Consider the following 21,609-nt stretch of genomic DNA (forward strand, 5'->3'; position numbering starts at 1 on the left):
AGGACACTGGCCAGTAGCCAGTGACCTGAAGTTGTACTTGGTCCAAGCTCCGCGCCACTGCGTGGACAGGCAGAACACCAAGACGTTCAAAGTCGATGTGCTGAACACTCAGAAGCATGTAAATTAGAGTGAAGTTGGAATCAACCAATTGTAAGTTCGGGTAAATATTGGGTGGATTCTGAGCCCCTTTTAAGATTTTTTTTTTTAATACAAGAGATTTCACATACAGACAATACATAAAAATAGAGCATTGTTTACAGTTTATATGTGAGAGAGGAGGAAGAGAAACCACATATCTGACCTGTGGGCAACGACCTTCAGAAACATTTTGTTATATTAGGTGAAAAGTGCTGCATTAATTATAAGAGTGCAAAATCCGGAAAATAATTTTTTTCTACCACAAAACAGCAATGACCATCACAAAAGCAAGAACCAGGTTTGAGTCTCTGCTCAGCATCCTGTGATCCAGGGCAAATCACTCAATCTCTCATACAACAAAAACAAATGTGAACTGTGCTCTTGTAAGGAGCTCCAATACCTTCAGGCCAGGTTGTGGTCAGGCTATATAAAAATGGCAAAAAAGAATAAAATAGTACCTCAATGGAGAATGAGCAGCGGACGGACACTAATTAAGGAAAATCGATGTGTATTTGGTCCTTGCTCCACAAAAGGAAATGAATTGAGGCAGCAGCTAGAAACACATTGGTGTAGGACGAACATGGATATTGTTGTCTTGGTCATCTTTCTTTACGAGCCACTTTACGAGACATGTTGCTGACATTTGCCGATAGAACCAATCAATATGTATCTGCGGTATATCTTTGCAGAGGTATTTTGTCCATACATTGGACGCTAATCTTTTTAACCTTCTGTGATGGGAGATCACTGGATCTAAACAACAACTTACCACACTAGGCCCATGTCCACTGCTCTTGCCAACATCCAGCATTTAAGGATTAATGGATGGTTCCACTCTTGGCAAAGCATGTCACTGAATAGTTAAGAGCCTCCTGTACGTGTGTGTAATTGTATAGACTTTAGTTTGCATTTTCTACCTTTTTATTTTGCAAATGTTTTTTTGTAAGTAAATCCACGACTGATGGATTATAAAGGCCTACAGCCTATATTACTAGTAAATCTGTTCTAAACCTTGTGCTGGGAGATGGGTCAAATAATGAGAGACAGAGAGTTGAATTGTTGCCTAGTTGTTGCTCAAGTTTATTGTATATTTCTTTGATTGTGTTCTGCATCGCAAAGAAATGGTTATGTATACAATTATACATGTCTGTGAAGCCCCCCAACTGTTTGTGTCAGTTGCAGAAACTGTGATTACGTTTGTGTGTAGCATACAAATACAAAAATGTGCTTTGTTTGGCTGTTTTTAATGGAGGGAAACTTCAAGAACCAGGTGGAGGTGATCCGTACAACATTTGCGTTTCTGAAGAAGTTTCTGGACAAGGAAGAGCAACAACTTCTGAGCAAACTGGAAAAGGAACATAACGAGAATATGAAGAACATTCAAAAGAAACTGAGTGAACTGGAGAAGCAGCAATCCACCCACCAGGACCTGATCACAGAGATCGAGGGAAAGTGTCAGCAGCAGGATGTGGAGCTACTGAAGGTGAGAGTTAAACATCTATAGAACTAGAATAGTAGGATTCTGTTGAGGGAGAAGTGTCAGCAGAAGGATCTAAGCTGCTGAAGGTGAGAGTTAACTATCTATAGAACTAGAGGGAACTACTGAAATATATTATTTAAACTTCACTTTTCCTTTTTCATGCACCACTCGGCATTGCTTGAGATTCACATAAAATTGCATTGGGAGGGGAAGAGTTATTCAAAGTAGAGAGGTTGTCATTCACTACATTGGGGCCTGTTTCTAGAAGTTGTGGACGAGTAGAGTGAAGTGAAGTTATTCAACCGTAGGGATGAAAATCCATACCTGAAATCCTCTTTTGGGCAACGAGGTAGGAGCGTTCTATAGAGAAGAAGTGAGAAGTCACCTGGAGCTCATTTGAGTTTGTCTGCTGTGCATTGCACTAAATAACGTAACCTACTGCCTCAGTTTCCGTTTTCCTTATTTACATCAACTTATCAATGCATTTATGAAATAGTTCAAAGCAAGGAGATGATGGACGGAGCGCTGAATTGTTTCAGACACTCACCCCCAGTCACAGATCTGGGTTGAATCTATCATCGTTCTTTAGCTCACTTGGCCACCACAGTTCAGACACAGCTATATGCAAATCAGTCTTGACCCTGTGCCTCTTGGGAACAGTCCAGCCTGAACTGCCACGCCATGTTTTTCCTGGACCGGAAACAAGCATCCTGGGACCAGTTTCGGGGGTGTGTAACTGGTACCACGGATTTTTTACAACGCATACCATTACAACGCATACTATTACAACGCAGGTCATTTTACAACGGATACCTTTACATCGCATTACACTACAACGCACATACTATTACAACGCACACCATTACATCATAAGTATAATTATAGGTAAGTTTATCTTTTTTTATAAACATTGGGTTTTGGGGTACAGGGGTATTTTTAGGTTTTAGGGTTGGGTTTGGGTTTTCGGGTACAGGGGTATTTTTAGGTTTTAGGGTTGGGTTTGGGTTTTGGGGTACAGGGGTATTTTTAGGTTTTAGGGTTGGGTTTGGGTTTTGGGGTACAGGGGTATTTTTAGGTTTTAGGGCTGGGTTTGGGTTTTGGGGTACAGGGGTATTTTTAGGTTTTAGGGCTGGGTTTAGGTTTTGGGGTACAGGGGTATTTTTAGGTTTTAGGGTTGGGGTTGGGTCTTGGGGTACAGGGGTATTTTTAGGTTTTAGGGTTGGATTTGGGTTTTGGAGTACAGGGGTATTTTTAGGTTTTAGGGTTGGGTTTGGGTTTTGGGGTACAGGGGTATTTTTAGGTTTTAGGGCTGGGTTTGGGTTTTGGGGTACAGGGGTATTTTTAGGTTTTAGGGCTGGGTTTGGATTTTGGGGTACAGGGGTATTTTTAGGTTTTAGGGTTGGGTTTGGGTTTTGGGGTACAGGGGTATTTTTAGGTTTTAGGGCTGGGTTTGGGTTTTGGGGTACAGGGGTATTTTTAGGTTTTAGGGTTGGGTTTGGGTTTTGGGATACAGGGGTATTTTTAGGTTTTAGGGCTGGGTTTGGGTTTTGGGGTACAGGGGTATTTTTAGGTTTTAGGGTTGGGTTTGGGTTTTGGGGTACAGGGGTATTTCTAGGTTTTAGGGCTGGGTTTAGGTTTTGGGGTAGAGGGGTATTTTTAACCTATTTTTACAAATTAAAAAATTAAAATTAATTTAATTAATAATTTTACTAAAATAATATATAACAAACAATTAAATTAAATAATACATTAATAAATATTTACAACATATTTTAAAATTATATATTATTATTATATACTTACCTATACTTACGTTGTAATGGTATGGGTTGTAATAGTATGTGCGTTGTAGTGTTTTGCGTTGTAATGGTATCCGTTGTAAAATGACCTGCGTTGTAAAAAATTTGTTGTAATGGTATGCGTGCTAAAAGTACGCGTTGTAACATCATACATCCAGTTTCGGGCTAACAGCCCTCATCAGCCAGGCAAGCTTGAATCCAGTGGGAAAGTGAGCAAGGGACCCACGTCTGGACATACCCTGCCAACTTAGGGCAAACAAAGCAAGCACAAGGAGATGATGGACTAAGAGCTTATGGTGAGGGAATTGCCTGGAGGTGGACGGGGGAGAGGAGTACTGCTTTTGTTCCCCAATATGCCACAGCCGGTTGTCTTTTCTACCCTTCGACATAGGTTTATAATGAAGTTTTCACAAAAGGTCCTATGAATATGAGTCTGCCTCTGAAGGGTTGCTGATACCATTCAAAGCATCTGGCTTCTCCTACTCTTTCCTTCCCCCTTCTCGCTTCATCCCCCTTGGTGATACACCATACTTACCAAGCGATACAAATTTTACCACGCATTACATTACATTATTGTGCTACATAGTGGTCTTTCTTCTGACCCCTCTTCCTTGGGATGATATTTTCTATTCATTGACTTTGAAACACCTGCTCTTTGTCACTATATGTCTATATATCTATATATAATGTTTTTCTTCCATTATCAGCCTAGTTTAAATACTTTCTGTCATGTAAGTGTTCGAGGCATGTGGGCTGCTGAATTCATATCTGTGCATAGATCGCCACCTAGTGTTGGGTCCGGATGATTGCACATTGTTGTCCTGGAAGAGTCTTCGAAGTATCACGAGATAGGTGGCTCCTCCCCTGGACTACAGTGCGCATGGGCATCGCCTCCATCCCCAGATTGTTTTTTTCCGCCATTGGGTTCGGATGTGTTTCGGTTCCCTCTGTCGGAACCGATAGTTGTTCTACTTCTACTCGAGACCAAAAGGTCTTTAGGCTGGGCATCGGTATAGTTGCGTGCGGGTTTCTTTCTGACTCTCAGCTCCGATCTCTCGCTGCCCTTCCACGTGCCTTCGGCGCGGACGGGCCTACACTCCTACTCTTGCTATGGAGCGAACTCCGTTTAAGAAGTGTCCGGTGTGTAACTCTAAATATTCACACCTCGACGTGCACCCCGTGTGCAATACCTGCTTGTCGCCGGATCACCGCGAAGACACCTGCATGGCGTGTTCGAAGTTCAGAAGCAAGAAGACTTTAAAGATTCGCCGGGCTAATCGGCTCCAGGCTCAGTTATCGGCTACGGCGCCCCCACCAGACGACATTTTCCAGGAATCTGTCGAGGGAGAAGACGACGTGCAAGGTTCGGACTCTAATCCCGCATCCGAAGGTGAAACCTATGACGAAGGTGCGGAGAACTTTGACGAAGTCACCGACGAGGTAGGGGACGACGAACAGGCTTTTGCCACTATGGGTGATAGCTCAGAGGAGGAGCTTCCCCAACGAGACTCTGGGGTTATTACCCCTCCTACGGCCCAGGTCGAGGGATCGCCTTCGGGCCTTACCCAAGATCTAACTATGAGTCCTACGTCCCCGCCTCCGGGCCCGGTCACGGACACTTATGAACCATCACTTACGTCGAAGAAAACGAAAGTGAAGCCAAGTGGTCACGCACCCTCGGATGCGAAACCGAAAGTGAAAGTGGCGCTGGTGAGGAAGGTTCTGGAGGCGTCAACTTCCAAAGAATCCAAAATGGCCGACTCACAGAGCCACGCCAAGATGGCCGACCCGAAGTCCTCGGGATCGGTACCGAAGGCGAAATCGTCCGACGCGGCTGCGTCGGCTCCGAAAGGGGTCGTGAACCCGAAGTCGGCTCCGAAAGGGGTCGTGGACCCGAAGTCGGCTCCGAAAGGGGTCGTGGACCCGAAGTCGGCTCCGAAGAAGCGCCTGGGCGACGACGACCGTGGCCAGGGGGCCTCGGCCCCGAAGAAGGCGCATGTCGAGCCGGTCAAGCCCTCCCCGGCCTTGACAAAGAAGGTGGAGGAATCCTTGCAGCGGATTCGAAAGGACACTGTGGCGCCGAAGCTCACGCCTAAGCCTGCGAAGGAGCAAACGCCTATCTGTTTCACCTTTCCTCCCAAGTCGGCGCCGAAGGCCTTCGCGCCGAAACAGAGTGGACCCTCGAAGGAGGTATTGGCACCGAAAGCGGCCTTGGTGGTGTCGAAGCTTCGACTCCAACCCCTTGCTGAAGAGGAACGTCGTGAGGTACTCATCGACGCCAACACCGGAAAACTGTCGCTCCTCAAAAGGAAGATCACGACGGAGCCGGCGTTGGAACATTTTAAGATCCCTCTCAAGAACAAGCGGGACTCCGAGGGCTCTTCGGCTTTGGTGGAACCTGTGTCCCCACAGACACTGGGGTACTCGCCGGCGCATTCCGTCGCGGCCGAGGCGGACGAGGAGGATGCCGAATATGACTATCCGGCGTACTCGGATCCGGAGGAGGAGCATGTTCCGTGGTCTGCCGGAGGCGACCCGGAGGACCCGCAGGGGGGTCCGGACGCGCAACTTTTCGCGGCCAAGACGTCCCCGACCGAGGATTCGGCAGCCTTCAATGCCCTCATAGAAAGAGCTGCTGCTAACCACGACGTCGAGCTGCACTCGGACCCCGTGGATGTGGACTTCTTGTTCGACACCTTCTCGGTAGCCGAAAAGTCAGTCAAAACGCTACCGATGCTGAAGGGGGTGCTTAAGCATGCAACGGAGGTTTTCAAGGAGCCCACCCGAGCCCGTGTGGTCAACCCTCGCATCGACAGGAAATATAAAGCAGCGCCCACGGATCCCACATATATCAAGGGACACTTGCCATTGGACTCCCTGGTCGTTTCCAATGCTCGGAAAAGGGCAAACTCTCAAACTACTGGTGACGCTCCTCCCCCAGACAAAGAGTCCAAGATCTTCGAGGCCTCAGGCAAACGGATTGCTGCACAGGCAGCTAATATTTGGAGAATATCTAACACACAAGCTTTGCTTGCACGTTATGATAGGGCCCATTATGACACATTAGAGGCCATACTGCAACACTTGCCTGACCAATACAAAGAGGCGGGGGAGATGCTGATTCAGGAGGGCAAACTCATTACAAATGCATCCATTAAATGTGCGTTGGATGTGGCAGACACAGTCTCCAGGGCTATCAATACTAGTGTGCTGCTTAGACGCCATGCCTGGCTTAGAATTTCGGGGTTCAAACCCGACATCCAAACCACTATACTGAATCAGACAGTGAATCCTGACCATCTGTTTGGCCCAGAGGTGGATGCCACACTGGAAAAAATGAAAAAAGATACGGAAACTGCCAAGTCCATGGGGGCTTTACAAAGTCAGCAGTTTCGGGGTGGTTCCTTTCGCCGCTCAAACTCCAGAGGCACCTCAAGGGGACAGGCAGCCCAGTCCACGCAATATTTCAAGACGAACACCCAAGCCTCGTATAACAACAAAAATAGAGGTGGTTACAGAGGCAATAATGTCAAGGGCAGGGGACGTGGAAACAATAGCTCCAGGTCCACCGCCAACAACAAACAGTGACGTCTTGTCACTGCCCCCCGGCCACGCAACACCGGTCGGGGGGAGACTCCAGCAGTTCCTGCCGGCGTGGAAGTCCATCACCACGGACAGGTGGGTGAGGTCTATTATCCAGTACGGGTACTGTCTAGAGCTTACGTCCATTCCACCGGACATTCCCCCAAGGAGCCGTCCTATGTCAGGCGAGCACTTGACCTTGTTGCAGCAAGAAGTTCTAGTCATGCTGCAAAAAGGGGCGATAGAGCTCGTTCCACTGCAAGAGCGGGGAACAGGGGTTTACTCCCTGTATTTTTTGATTCCCAAGAAGGACGGATCCCTCAGGCCGATCCTGGACCTCAGGCCCTTGAACTGGTACATCCTCTCGGAGCATTTCCATATGCTCACGTTGCAACAGGTGCTTCCCCTGCTTCAACAGGGGGACTTCCTGGCTACGCTGGACCTCAAAGATGCCTATTTTCATATTCCCCTGCATCCTTCCCACAGGAAGTACCTCAGATTCACGATCTTAGATCAACATTACCAGTTCAAGGTTCTGCCGTTCGGAGTCACCACGGCACCAAGAGTGTTTACCAAGTGCCTAGCGACTGTGGCGGCCCATCTCCGTCGCCAGCACGTACACGTCTTTCCCTACCTGGACGACTGGCTCATTCAGGCAAAGACAGAACAGCAGTGCGTCGACCACGTGTCACGCACCATTCATCTCCTGCACGATCTGGGATTCTCTCTGAACTACCCAAAGTCCCATCTCCAGCCCGCCCACGTGCGACAGTACCTGGGTGCGACAATCGACACTCTGGCAGCCACCGCGCAGCCGAATTCAGTGAGAATCGCCAGTATCCAGGCGCTGATCCAACGATTCAGACCCCAGCACTCGCTTCCAGCGAGGGTGTTCATGCAGTTGATAGGCATGATGGCCTCCTGCATCTCCATTGTCCCGCACGCGAGACTACATATGCGTCCGCTTCAGGAGTGCCTTGCACGTCAGTGGACTCAGGCTCATGGGCAACTGACAGACCTAGTGTTGGTGAGCGGTCGGGCATACAACTCTCTGCATTGGTGGAATCCACACAACCTTTGCAAGGGCCGACCATTCCAGGAGCCTGTCCCACAGATTGTCCTGACGACGGACGCCTCTCTCCAGGGATGGGGAGCGCATGTACTCCATTACACTGTGCAGGGACTATGGACACTACAGCAAAGGAAGATGCACATCAATGTGTTGGAACTGATGGCAATCTTCATGGCCTTGAAGGCGTTCAAAGTACATCTGTGCAACAAAGTCGTGTTGATCCGGACGGACAACATGACGGCCATGTACTACATCCAGAAGCAGGGAGGCACGCACTCTCCACAGCTGTCTCATCTGGCTCAGAGCATGTGGAAGTGGGCCATTCAGAGGAACATCTTCCTCATGGCAGAGCATCTCCCGGGCAAAGACAATCAAATGGCGGATCTGCTCAGCAGGCACAGCCATCAGATGCACGAGTGGGAGATACATCCATCAGTACTCCACCCGTACTTCCAAAGGTGGGGTCATCCAGAGATAGACCTGTTCGCCACAAAGGAGAACGCAAAATGCCAAAGCTTCGCCGCCAGATTCCCACACCCCCAATCACAGGGCAATGCGATGTGGATGAACTGGTCAGGCAGATTTGCGTACGCTTTTCCCCCAGCACCTCTGATACCGCTGGTGGCACGCAAGCTCAGGCAGCACTCAATGACTCTCATCCTGGTTGCTCCAACGTGGGCTCGCCAACCATGGTACACCACGTTTCTCGAACTGTCCGTGGTACCGCATCAAAGGCTTCATCTCACTCCCAGCCTTCTGACGCAGAGCCATGGCGACATTCAGCACTCAGATCCGCAACAGCTCAACCTGGCGATCTGGCTCCTGAAGTCCTAGAGTTTGGCTACCTCAATCTTCCTCCCGATTGCATGAACATCATTCGGGAGGCAATGAAGCCCACTACCAGAGCTTGTTATGCGGCTAAATGGAAGAGGTTTGTCATCTACTGTGCTAACCACAATATTGACCCGCTAGATGTTTCCATTCAGAACATCATTTGTTATCTTTTTCACCTGTATCAATGCAATCTGGCATACTCTTCCATCCGCATTCACCTGTCTGCTATGGCAACCTACCTCCAGAATAGACAACACCTGTCACTCTTCAGGGTCCCTGCTATCAAGGCCTTTCTGGAAGGACTCAAAAGGGTCATTCCACCAAGGACCCCACCAGCTCCGGAATGGAACCTCAATGTGGTTCTTACGAGGCTGATGGGTCCTCCCTTTGAGCCACTGCACTCTTGTGAGCTTCAGTTTCTGACTTGGAAGGTTGCGTTCTTAGTAGCGATTACTTCGCTACGGAGGGTTAGCGAGCTGCAGGCGCTCACCATACAAGAACCTTTTTTCCAGGTGCATGCTAACAGGGTGGTGCTCCGCACTAACCCTAAATTCTTACCCAAAGTGGTGTCCCAATTCCACTTAAACCAGACAATTGAATTGCCGGTGTTTTTCCAAAACCCAGAAACGCTGGCGGAGCGCATGCTCCACACCCTTGATGTCAAAAGGGCCTTGATGTATTATGTAGACAGGACAAAAGATTTTCGCAAAACCAAACAGCTTTTTGTTGCTTTTGCCACTCACCACAAGGGAAACGCTATCTCTAAAGCAGGGATTGCTAGGTGGATAGTGAAGTGCATTCAGATCTGTTACGCTAAAGCTAAGCGCACTCTCACTATCCCACCAAGGGCCCACTCCACCAGGAAGTTGGGGGCCTCTATGGCTTTCCTAGGTAACATTCCCTTAGAGGATATCTGTAGAGCAGTCACATGGTCTACCACACATACTTTCACTAAACACTACTGTGTAGACGTACATTCCAAACAACAGGCAGCTGTTGGTCAGGCTGTTCTAAAAACGCTTTTTCAGACTGCTGCAGCTGGCATGGGCGGCCGCCGTTAATGGAGGGACTGCTATGTATTCTATGCACAGATATGAATTCAGCAGCCCACATGCCTCGAACTGCAAATGCTACTTACCAGTATGCATCTGTTCTTGGCATGTAGGGCTGCTGACATTCATATCGCCCACCCTCCTCCCCGGCGCCTGTAGCAGCTGCAGAATTCATTCATTTACATACATATGCTCATAGCATGGTCATCACTCACATTCTTCACTCCATCTCTGCCAATGGCTAAAAACAATCTGGGGATGGAGGCGATGCCCATGCGCACTGTAGTCCAGGGGAGGAGCCACCTATCTCGTGATACTTCGAAGACTCTTCCAGGACAACAATGTGCAATCATCCGGACCCAACACTAGGTGGCGATCTATGCACAGATATGAATGTCAGCAGCCCTACATGCCAAGAACAGATGCATACTGGTAAGTAGCATTTGCACTTTTTACCTTTTTAACTTTTCACTTGTATGCATCAATTTTGGGTATTTATATATCACTGTTTATCTTGATTGTATTTCCTTTTCTCCAAATCAAATAACTTATTTGAACATAAAAGCATCTGTCTTCATTTAGGCTCCAGGAAGCAGATTATGACCTTCCTCTTTGCACCTTTGTAAATTCTCTTTTGTAAATGTTGTGCCAAAATGATCCTTTGTAAGTGATTAATAATAAATCATAACAGTTCAATATATGTTATATATTGAAATTGTTCATTCAGTTACAATCCACGTCCTTGGCAGGTGGCTTGATAAGAGTTAGTGTTTTTCCATTAGTCAGAAAAAAACCTTGTTCTCCAATTGCGACCCAGTGTCCCTTTGGTAAGGAAATCAGTGCTCAGACTTGTGGGGGGTGAATATTTATCTTCTTTTTCTGTTTTCCTCCCTAGGATGTGCGGATCATCTTGAACAGGTACATTCTCTTCCTCTTACATATGTACATTTGAAACTTACCTTTGTCCTGTGCTTGATTTTTAAATTCCTCCTCCTTATTATGGTATAAGTTTTTATAGGGAACACTGTTCATCAACGTGTGGTTTCTTGTCACTTTTGGTGCACGGTATGAAGTTGTGCCTGAAGTTTGCATTCTACATTAGATTGCCAGATCTTTAAGGGGTTCACAGAATGAAAAATTGTCTGTGCAAACGAGTAATTGCTGGCAGAGTGCTCCTAATGTAAGCAGCTTAACCTACTATTTTTAGGGAAAGAAGAGTGGTTGTTATGAACAAGACATAATAACCTGCTTTTGACTTTGCAAAACAAACAATTTTATTACTCTTTTTTACACATCACAGAATATTTACGCAATATTTTTTGTGCGTGGAAGTCTCAATGCGACATTACAGACTATATACATATATATACATACATCAAAGAAGGAAATTGTGATTATACAAGGAAAAATATTTACAACACGCTATACATTTCACTCATTCTTGGCCAAACATTCATACACCACCATTATCAACACTCACACACATATAGGTTCCAGTGTCAAAAATGCTACTGCAAAAGTAATAAATAAAGACGATGTTTTTCAGTGTAATACAAATTATTCTAATGATCTGATAAAGGAAACCATCCTTTTAATATTTACAGTCCAATCTTAAGTTCTATATGACCCAGAACCAGATAGGCAATTGAAATTGCAGCCAAATTGTAAGTTGGAACAGTGTGCTGAACATGAAAAATCCACTCCAGTATATATATATGTTCTCCTAATACATGTCATTGTAGTAGGATCATGTGGCAGCTGTTAGTTAGTTTCAGCAGAAACGTATCTGGTGTTCAGACCAATGACTTGCAATGCTCCTACTTTAGAACAGTTCAAACAATGGCAAAATAGCTATGACTGTCAGATACTGCGCATTCCGTTTCAAACTGCAATAAGGCCTAATATTTTATCAATATGGCCAAAAGTGGTCAGATTCCTTTCAAGGCAGCTTGTCTCGGAGCACCAGAACTATAGGTATCAAGGCTGGGGAAAATGGTAGCTTGATCTCACTGTTGGAGGTTCCTCCTCCGTACCTCTCTTGCGCTCTCACCTGATGTTGGCTGTAGCACCTTGCAGCAGCAACTCCAGCGAGACAGAACTCCCTGTTCTTTATTCTATCCAACCACTCGGATCCTGATAAATCCGAGAGCCTTTGGTAAACCATGAGAACGCGATAGAAGGGAACACACCAAGGAGAACGCCTATCAGGTCTGAGATGCCGATCAAAGGCTTTCGGATTTATCAGGATCCGAGTGGTTGGATAGAATAAAGGAGATATATAGAGCCAATCTCAAAACTGCTGGGATTTTAACTTTGTCTGGAGTGGAAAACGTAATTTTTAAATCGAAATACAAACGGGACTTGTGCATTGATTTGGGAATGAAAGCGGTTAAATAAACCTAAATTCCTCAAAGAATATCTGCATTTGTATCCGCGCAGTGATTACCAAAGAAAATTATCTAATGAAACATCAACTGTTTGATTCAGCTCATAACTTTAAGCCTTGAAAAAGCCCTGCGGGCGAAACGCGCGTCGACTGCTGCTGTGTCAACTAACATTGATTTGAAAATAAAGCACACAGATCGGATTGAAGAGTGTGACTGGACTACTTCCTCTGACTGGAATTTTGGGAAATTGGACCACATTGTGAAGGGACTTGTTTTGACTTTTTGAGTGCTATATACAGAGATTGGAGAATAGACATAATGATTGGGTGTGCTCAGGTGTAATGTATAAAATGGTCCTATCTGTGCATATGAATTGCTAGGGGCCTGTGTTCAAGAAATTTAGGGGCTTAATACGATGTCAGACTTAAAGACCCCACCCGACCGTCGGAAGCCTACTGACTGCGTAGGAGCCCTTCCGACCAGCTCGGTCGGTTTACAGTCCGCCTGCCAGATTTTGAAGTTTGTGGTCAGAACATAAACCGGCCGGTCATTCCGACTCAATTCCGACTGACTCGCAGAGTATTCCTGTCGGTCGGAAGCGCACCGTAACCCCCTATGGCCAGCATTTCCTCTGTCGGGATTACGATGTCGGTTTCCATGCCGACCTTTCCGACACAGAAAGGCTGTTGGAAAATTACTTTGGGGGCCCCTGGCAGGGCCCCCTAGTCCCCACGGCCTAAGGTTGGTGGCCAAGAGCGTACCTGTGGAACCCCCCTGTAAATCCCTGCACTGTGCAGCAGGGTGCAAGGTTTTACAAACACGCCCCATGTCCCCATAGGAGCCTGTGTTACGGCCGGTTCTCGGGTGTCGCACGAGCTCCCATAGGAAACAATGGGAATCTGACCGAACATTGTTTGGTTGCATCGTAATCTGGCGGTCAGAACCGCCGACCGCAAGTCGGTCGTTCCTGAGTTGGAGACTGTTTCAGTCGCAGGCTTTCCGACCGTCATCGTAATGAGCCCCATTGTTGACACAGTATTACATTATTCTTGCCGACGCATCTTCATCCATCTTTCAATAACAGATGTAGTCTGCAAAGATCTAAAGTAGTGCAAGTCTAAAAGTGTTACAAAAGGTGCGCTTTGCATGAAACTAATTATGTAACAGAACATTGCTAATAAATACATTTTTCACTTTTGCGTATCCAAAAAAAAGCACAGTGGATAGCAGGTTTGCGCTGAAGAGGAAACTTACTAGTCCAGCCAAAGTCTTTGTCGAAAGGGTAAGCAGGAGAGCAGTGGGAAAGCTAGGAGCCTCCTCTAGGCTTCACCGCTCAGCTGCCTGTGAGAGCAGTCCTTTCAGAGAACAAGAGGGCAAGGAGAAACTCTTAAGTTCAAATTAGTTTTCTGTCTCTTTTACTGAACATTCCATAATTTGACCCACTTCGAATACCCTGGAAAACAAATTCTATTCACGTTAGCTGTCTGGGTTCTCTCCAAACAATCCTCAATTATAAATACCATATGGTTATAGTGCAGATACAAAAATCGAACCCATCGAGGCCATGGCCACATGTACAACACACGCACTACTCATTCCCACCATAGATACTTATGAGTACATACATGCAACATCCCTGTCTCACATGAATGGCCAGAGGGCCCTGTTCCAGTGGACTCACGGGCCCTATTTAAAAAATTGGAATTGTGAGCAAACCCCACTCCCTGGCAGGAATAGGTAAAAAGGTATTCTTTGCCACTTAAAATGATATTGCTGTCATCACTCTCAGTACTCTACAGTGCAGTAAACTGACAGTAGAAATTGCCAACAAAAGAGAGATGCATAGGGTGTACTATTCAAGACCACAGAGCCCTGACAGGGTTCTCAATTCATCTTACAACAAGCATTTACAATGCAATGGTTTCGCCTTTGGAAAAGTTTGAGCTATTGGCATTGTAAATGGCAAAATTTGTATTTATGTGTTGGTTTTAAAAACAGATAAATAAATGGCATTGTCATTTATATTGCCATTAGCTTAATCTCTCCTTACAAGATGTATGTGCACTGTGGGGTTTCCAGGGCTGAGGCCCGCGAGCCCAGACACTCATTAAAACCCACAAGGCGTTTCATGCAAATCAGGAGGCCTCGACCACAGAACAGAGCTATCATTTCAGGGCCCGTTCTTAGGAGGCCGGCGTCACCCCACCGCGCTGGCTATCTTAAGCTTGCACAAAATAAAAGCGAAATCATAGATTTGAGACCCCCCTTCTGCTTCAGGAACAAAACCTTAGTCTTTTCCACTGAAAGGGGGAGGTTTTGTGTGTTGCAACCGTCAGAGCCGTGTGTCAAGTAGGGCCCTTCAAGGAGGCACAGGCCCGCGTGGCAGTGAGAGAGGGAGAAAGAGAGGAATAAAGTAGGAGGCAAAGAAAAGCACGAGAGGGGAGGCAGGAGAGAGAAGAGAACAGAATGACTGCAGGCAAACAAAGAGGGAAAAGAAGGAGGCAATAAAGAGAAGGCAAGGACGAAGTAAAATAACCAAAGAGGGTGAGAGAGGAAAAGCGGGCAGATTGCGATTGTAGAGACAGAGGGCAGAGAAGTGCGAGTCTTGCTGTCTGCTCTGGTCATCTACATATAATTGGTAATATTAGTCATACGTCCCAATAATCTCCCCAACATAAGGTAAGTTAAGGCAGCGTAATACGCTGTTACCGTGATTCTATGTAGTAGCGTCCTGAAAACACACCACCTCTGGTCCACGCAAGATCACCTCTGGATCTGTACCACTGCCAATGGGAAAGGATTCACCAAACGGGAGACAGCTCCGGTCCGTGAATCAAGGAGGTAAAAACACCAGGCTGTGTCCAGCCGGATGACGGAGCAAAGCCCGGCCGCCGGGCGGAGCACAAGGGCGGGGAAGAGTGGCTGGCTGTGCCCGGCCGGACGGCGGAGCAAAACCCGGCCGCCGGGCGGAGCACAAGGGCGGGGGAAGAGTACAGGAAAGGCTAATCACCTCGGAAACACAGATTCCGAAAAAAGAACGTAAATAAACAAACATAGACATAGGCTGTCCCTGAGATTCGTAAATTTTATTTCTATACAGAGACTGCTGAAGTGATTATTTTTGTACTTTCGTAAAGAAGGAACAACTGCTTCTACTAGTTGTTTTAAGGGAAGAGACTTTCTACCCAACAAGTGAAGCCATGCTGGAATTTGTTGGCAGCTTCCCGTTTGATGAAATTGATATCCGTTTTTAAATACCTGTTAATTTCTTTGTTGTCCACTATTGCTTGGGGTAAAGTCATTGTATTGTGACTATCTTAAATATTCTACATGGAGAGCTGCACCAGCATAAGGTATTAACTAAACAAATGTAAAATGCATGTATTTGGGACGTGGGGCCTCCATTTGTCTAAAAGTAGGGTTCAACTATATCACTTGCAGTGTAAAGCGCAGCAGGGGTTTGGTTCATCAGCAGACGGCACGTGTTCTTGTCATGGACTGAGACCGCCAGAGTGGCCACGACCCCCAGTATGGAGACCACTACAGCAGAGACTCACAGGGATCTCTCAGGGTGCGCACAGAGAGGAATCTAACGACGAGGACCCCCGACTTTTAGTATGGGTAAAAACAGTAAGTGAGCAATTCACCTTTTCATAAAATATTTGGCACCGGCAAGGACTGAATAACACTCGAGTGACTCTCCTGTATGCGATGGTCATGGGGTGGTGGTCTGGATTTAACTGTCCTCATACTCCAGACCTTTGTGCTTCAGGCTGCACTCGAATGAACTGAATTACACGTTTGCCAGGCCAGTAATGTCGATGTTAATCTGCTAACTTCACAAAGCATTGCAGTTGTTCGCGTGGTAACTTCAAATATCTCTCCCAATATACGGAGCTCATCGGAGTGTTAGTGTGTTATCCGAATACTTCAGTACCTGTGCTGCGAGGTGCTGTCTCCCCTGCAGGCTACCCGAAGCAGAGACTGCAATCCGTGTGTGTTGTGACTGCACTTCAGAAAATAAGGTGGCCTTCTGTACTGCACCAGGTAGCGGGCAGCAGGGGAGCACGGGAACAGTAGCAGAGCCCCGCAGCCGTCCTCTCTGCCAGACCCCGATGCCAGGCCCTGTAATCAGATTGTGGTAAGCGCCAGTCGTCAGTTCAGCTAAAACGAAAAACAAAACGAGTACTTAAAGGGAAACGTGTGGGAAGGGCAGGGCCGGGCTTCAGCGTGGGCAGCTCTGGAAACAAGCATTGGCGGTGGCGAAATGAAATAAAAACAAGCACCTACGTGCACACGGACAGCGGAAGGGGGGACGGACAGCGGGAGGGGGGCGGACACGGACAGCGGGTGGGGGGGCGGACACGGACAGGGGGGGGCGGGAACAGCGAGTACTTAAAGGGAAACGTGTGGGAAGGGCAGGGCCGGGCTTCAGCGTGGGCAGCTCTGGAAACGAGCATTGGCGGTGGCGAAATGAAATAAAAGCAAGCACCTACGGGCACACGGACAGCGGGAGGGGGGACGGACAGCGGGAGGGGGGGCGGACACGGACAGCGGGAGGGGGGGCAGACACGGACAGCGGGAGGGGGGGCGGACACGGACAGCGGGGGGCGGGAACAGCGAGTACTTAAAGGGAAACGTGTGGGAAGGGCAGGGCCGGGCTTCAGCGTGGGCAGCTTTGGAAACAAGCATTGGCGGTGGTGAAATGAAATAAAAACAAGCACCTACGGACAGCGGGAGGGGGGATGGACAGCGGGTGGGGGGGCGGACACGGACAGCGGGAGGGGGGGCAGACAGGGGGGGCGGGAACAGCGAGTACTTAAAGGGAAACGTGTGGGAAGGGCAGGGCCGGGCTTCAGCGTGGGCAGCTCTGGAAACAAGCATTGGCGGTGGCGAAATGAAATAAAAACAAGCACCTACGGGCACACGGACAGCGGGAGGGGGGGCGGACAGCAGGAGGGGGGGCGGACACGGACAGGGGGGGGAGGGAACAGCACACGGTCAGTGGGAGCGGGGGCGGGAACGGGCACTCACCTGGACTTCTTCCGGCAGCCGTAGTCTGCATGGAATGACGAAAACAAACACCTAAAAAAAAACACGAAACTCCGCCCACCACCGCGATGACGACATCGCAGAGGCGGAGAGCGAAAAAATTGCAGGAACGCCCCCGAATCTGGTCCGGCCTTGACGGACAGATCCGGCTTCCAATGGCTAGCCTCCATTTATGGAGCTAGCCAATGGGAGCCGGGGGACAATCCTATAGCCCATATAGTAAACATTAGATTTCACCTGCGCCGAAAAGCTGCGCAATGCGCAGCCTTCGGCCAGGCGAAACCTAAAAAGTTGAGCAAGCAGACAACCTGATTATCAGTGTGCTAAGGTGGGTGTCAAAAATGTGCACCTTACTTAAGGGAATTTGGGATAATCATTCATGCATGCAGTTTGGCTGCATGCATGAATGATTATCCCATAATATTTTGCAAAGAACCAAAAGTCTTTCGTCCATTCTACACCACCTATTTATGCGAAAAATATTTCTATGCTGTTCTGTACCTAAAAATAAAAACATAGAACGCCTAGAAACCATTTAAGAAAAGGTAAAAATAACCTCAGAACTCAACTTTCAGAGCAAAGACTAAATATTAAAAAACTAAGCTTCCAATACTTTTGTTGTATATTTTCTTGGTTGTAAATTCGTGATATATTACCAATGTGTGTATTTGTTAGCTGTGTACCTGTTTGTTTTATGAAGTTCAAATTCTAAAAATGGTTTGGGCATCTCTGGCCTCCAGTTGTGATTCAGTGGTGGTTGTGCTGAGGCAACTAATAGTTATATTTAGCAAATTAAGGCTGTGACTGGCCATTTAAGACTATTGCTGGGAATTTGATACTTTGTTTAGGAATAAGAAGACTGTAGCCGGCCTATTACAGCTTTTCTCCTGGCTTTTCATGGTTGTACAAATGGCACATCATGAGAGCAGCCTCCTCTCCATCACTGTATATTTTTCCTTAGTCCATCCATCCAAACATATACATTCACTTGTGAATGTATTTTGATTAAACTGCGCGTTTTAGTGCCCATTTTCCCCCACAGATGTGGCAAGGAGCATTTTTCATCTGTATTGTCATGTGGCTCAGTTACGCCTGTGGAGAAACACTGATATTTTACATGCACGTGTTTTCCTAAATTGCCTTCTCCCTCACACAATGACTTTTGACACACATTTGCGTGCGTGACAGTGCAGGATTCGTTTCCATGAAACTACATTCTGTACAAATCCCACTTCTTAAGAACACTATCATGACACCTTGAACATTTTAAACAAGGTATGAACATACATTGTTACGTTATGTTATGTTATTAAACATTTATAATGCGCACGGATACTCAAGAGTGTCTCGGCGCGGAGGTGAACCATAACAATGGGCAGCATATTTTAGATGGGTTGGTTAAAAAGGAAGGTCTTCAGCTGTTTCTTAAATAACATGGTGTCTTGGATGTTGAAAGGCTCCAGAGGAAGGGAATTCCAGGCCACCGCAGCCTTAACAGAGAGGGAACTACCCCCTAGCCTGACCCTGCGAAAACGGGGAACGGTGGTCAGGCGCAGAGTGGTAGAGCTGAGGTTTCTATGAGGCGTGTAGAAGGAAAAGCGCCTCTGGAGGTAAACCGGGCCATGACCATGCAGGGCTCTGTGAGCCAGCGTAAGGGACTTGAACTGGATACGGTGGACAACAGGCAGCCAGTGCAAGTCGCGTAAATGCTACTTCATGCTTACGCGCCCAGGGATTTGCAACAAAACCCTGGCCGCCGCATTCTGAATTACTTGCAAATTTACAATTACTGAATCTGAATTACATTGTGCAAATATGATTGTTGTTCGTCCATGCGGCTATCAATAAAACATAAACCAGTGGTGGCCCGACTAAGGTCTTGTCTCAGGAGCAATGATTCTTTTTGTTATAAATAAACATGCATTTCCAAGATGGGGCAGTGGAGCACTTGCTGTCATTACGAGGTCAATACACGGTGAAACCTCAGCCCAGCCCAGCTGTTTGCTGATTCCTCTGCTAGCAGGGATGTCCAAGCTATGACCAAGTTGGGGACCTACACACTTTTCCTTCAGGTAAACTATTCATTTTGTTCACTATCCTTATACTTCTAATCACTTTTATCTGCTTCTGTCTATTGATCAATGTAGCACATATTCTATATAAGAATCAGGATGTTTCAATAAATATTGAAAATATCCCTCTGTATATTCTTTTTATATTTCTCCTAGAGATAGCACGAGTGACTGAGCGAAAGGGTTCTAGATCTGTTACTACGATTTCTTGGAGGAGTCAGGGTTGTTATGTTCTGTGGTTGCCAAAGCCATTTGCTACCTGTCTAAGTTAGGGATACTTAAGGTGGCACTGTGAGCTAGCTGGTCTCTAGGCCAACATATCCTGAGTGGGTGCCTGGAATCAGTCTGGCACCATCCCAACGTTTATGTTGCCAAACAAATGTGCAGTTCCTAGTGGAAAGTGGAAACTACACGACATGACGCTGCCAATGTTGGTAGATTGGGTTCTTATAGAAAGGGTCCCCAGAGTAGTTCTCTTGTGCATTCTCAGAGAACCCTACTCCCCTCCTATCTGGAGACGTCTGTGGTGGTAGGGACTATCCTCCTCAGCTGAGCAGGTAAATCCTATGTATTAGCTGTAGGTTGTTTAAGCTTGAAGTCTTTAAATGATCTATTCCCATCATGGTACCCTCTCTGTAATTTATTTAGAATAATGTCTGAAGATACAGCACTTAACATTGCTGAAAACTGCAGACATGCGGTTACTCAAACTATTACAACATGGTCTCTCACTTGCAGGTGGAGATTTTATATTTGTGGATGAGGCTCACAAAGCATATAGAACAGAGGTGTTCAATTCTTGGGTTACTTTCCCAGCTACAAACCATACAACATGGTTATTTCACACTTGTAAAAAGGATGTAGTACCAGAAAATTATTCACCATACGAAGAAATGGAGATACCTCTAACATACCAAGAACGCACAAGTTGGTTTAATGACACCCTCCCACACACAACAGAAAATGATAGATTCGGTCCCTTAGCAATGAGGGAGCCACATGGCCAGTCTTAGCCAGATACACACTGCATCCTAATTTTAATAATATATTAACAGCACAAAAACGATATAAAGACTTAGTAACAATATACAGATGTTTGACACAGTTTGTTATGCAGACACTAACACTTAACCCTGCGTTGACTACTCAAGCTGCACAACCACAAATGGCTACCTCGGACATCAGCCCACAAACACTGATTGCAGTCATGGGTAAGGTTCCCATCAGACAGGAGCAAATTTCATTCTGGATTGCACCAAAAATTAGTCCGCTTAAGGCAGTGTTTCCCCATACAGGACCGCAGGAAAAACACAGAATATTAACAATTTGCTTGCCTACATGGATGGCTTCCCCTGTGAAGGACTGCATGACTTGGGGTACAGTCTTTGCTGCAGTACTGACAATAATGTCCTAGGCCTACTGAAATAATGTCTGTAGAACGGTATGATTACATCATATATACTGATGGTTTTGCCCAGCCTGCCATAGGTACTAAGCACCAATACTCAGCAGTGTACGCAATTGTGAAAGGGTGCATGCATGATGGGGAGTTCTATCCCGAGTAAAGCTACATGCAGTCGCTTGGTGACTGCACAGCTCATTTAGCTGAGCTAAAGGCTCGAGTTCTGGCACTGGACAATACGGATCCTGGATTCGACACACACTTATTGTGTGTGATTGGTAGCACTGTGTCCAGTCTTATAATGAATACCTACACTATTGAAGCCAGAATGGATTCAAAGGGTTGTACAGGAAAGCACAAGATGCTTTGGAAACAGGTAGAAAAATTGAAAGACTGCCTGACCCCGACTCATGTAATACTCATTCAGTAATTAATGTGCTGGCGTACACGTTGCAGGGAATTCCATGGCTGATGAAGCTGCAAAAAGCAACAGTTCACACTGCTGTAGTTTTTTCAATTACTCTTTGAAGTTCGAGGATTGACAGAGACATCATGGTGGCTGTCAACGCTGTTCGCAATGACACTCTTCCGAAAGGCTTTCCACTCAAATACTCCTACAAGTTAGATGCACTAACTATTCCACATTCCTGGAGTGAAGGATAGAGTAATACCAGACACTGATCGCAGGATGTGTTTAATACTAGCTGCATATTAGGGTCTGGCATTTGCACATGCAGAG

The 21,609-nt window shown here is 46.7% G+C and overlaps 1 protein-coding gene across 3 annotated transcripts in view; it reads left to right on the forward strand.

The window, feature by feature from the left end:
• Nucleotides 1–21,609, forward strand: part of LOC147717719 (E3 ubiquitin-protein ligase TRIM39-like) — a 141,896-nt gene that overhangs the window by 44,505 nt on the left and 75,782 nt on the right. For 2 of the 3 annotated variants that reach the window (XM_086924499.1, XM_086924498.1), the window contains exons 3-4: nt 1,391–1,621; nt 10,853–10,875. In XM_086924499.1, coding sequence (XP_086780625.1) covers nt 1,391–1,621; nt 10,853–10,875 — 254 coding nt within the window. The remainder of the gene's footprint in view (nt 1–1,390; nt 1,622–10,852; nt 10,876–21,609) is intronic. The other variant, XM_086924501.1, reaches the window with a different exon arrangement.

The sequence above is a fragment of the Lissotriton vulgaris genome, chromosome 5 (assembly GCF_964263255.1).
Source record: "Lissotriton vulgaris chromosome 5, aLisVul1.2, whole genome shotgun sequence".
In the NCBI taxonomy this organism is placed as follows: Eukaryota; Metazoa; Chordata; class Amphibia; order Caudata; family Salamandridae; genus Lissotriton; species Lissotriton vulgaris.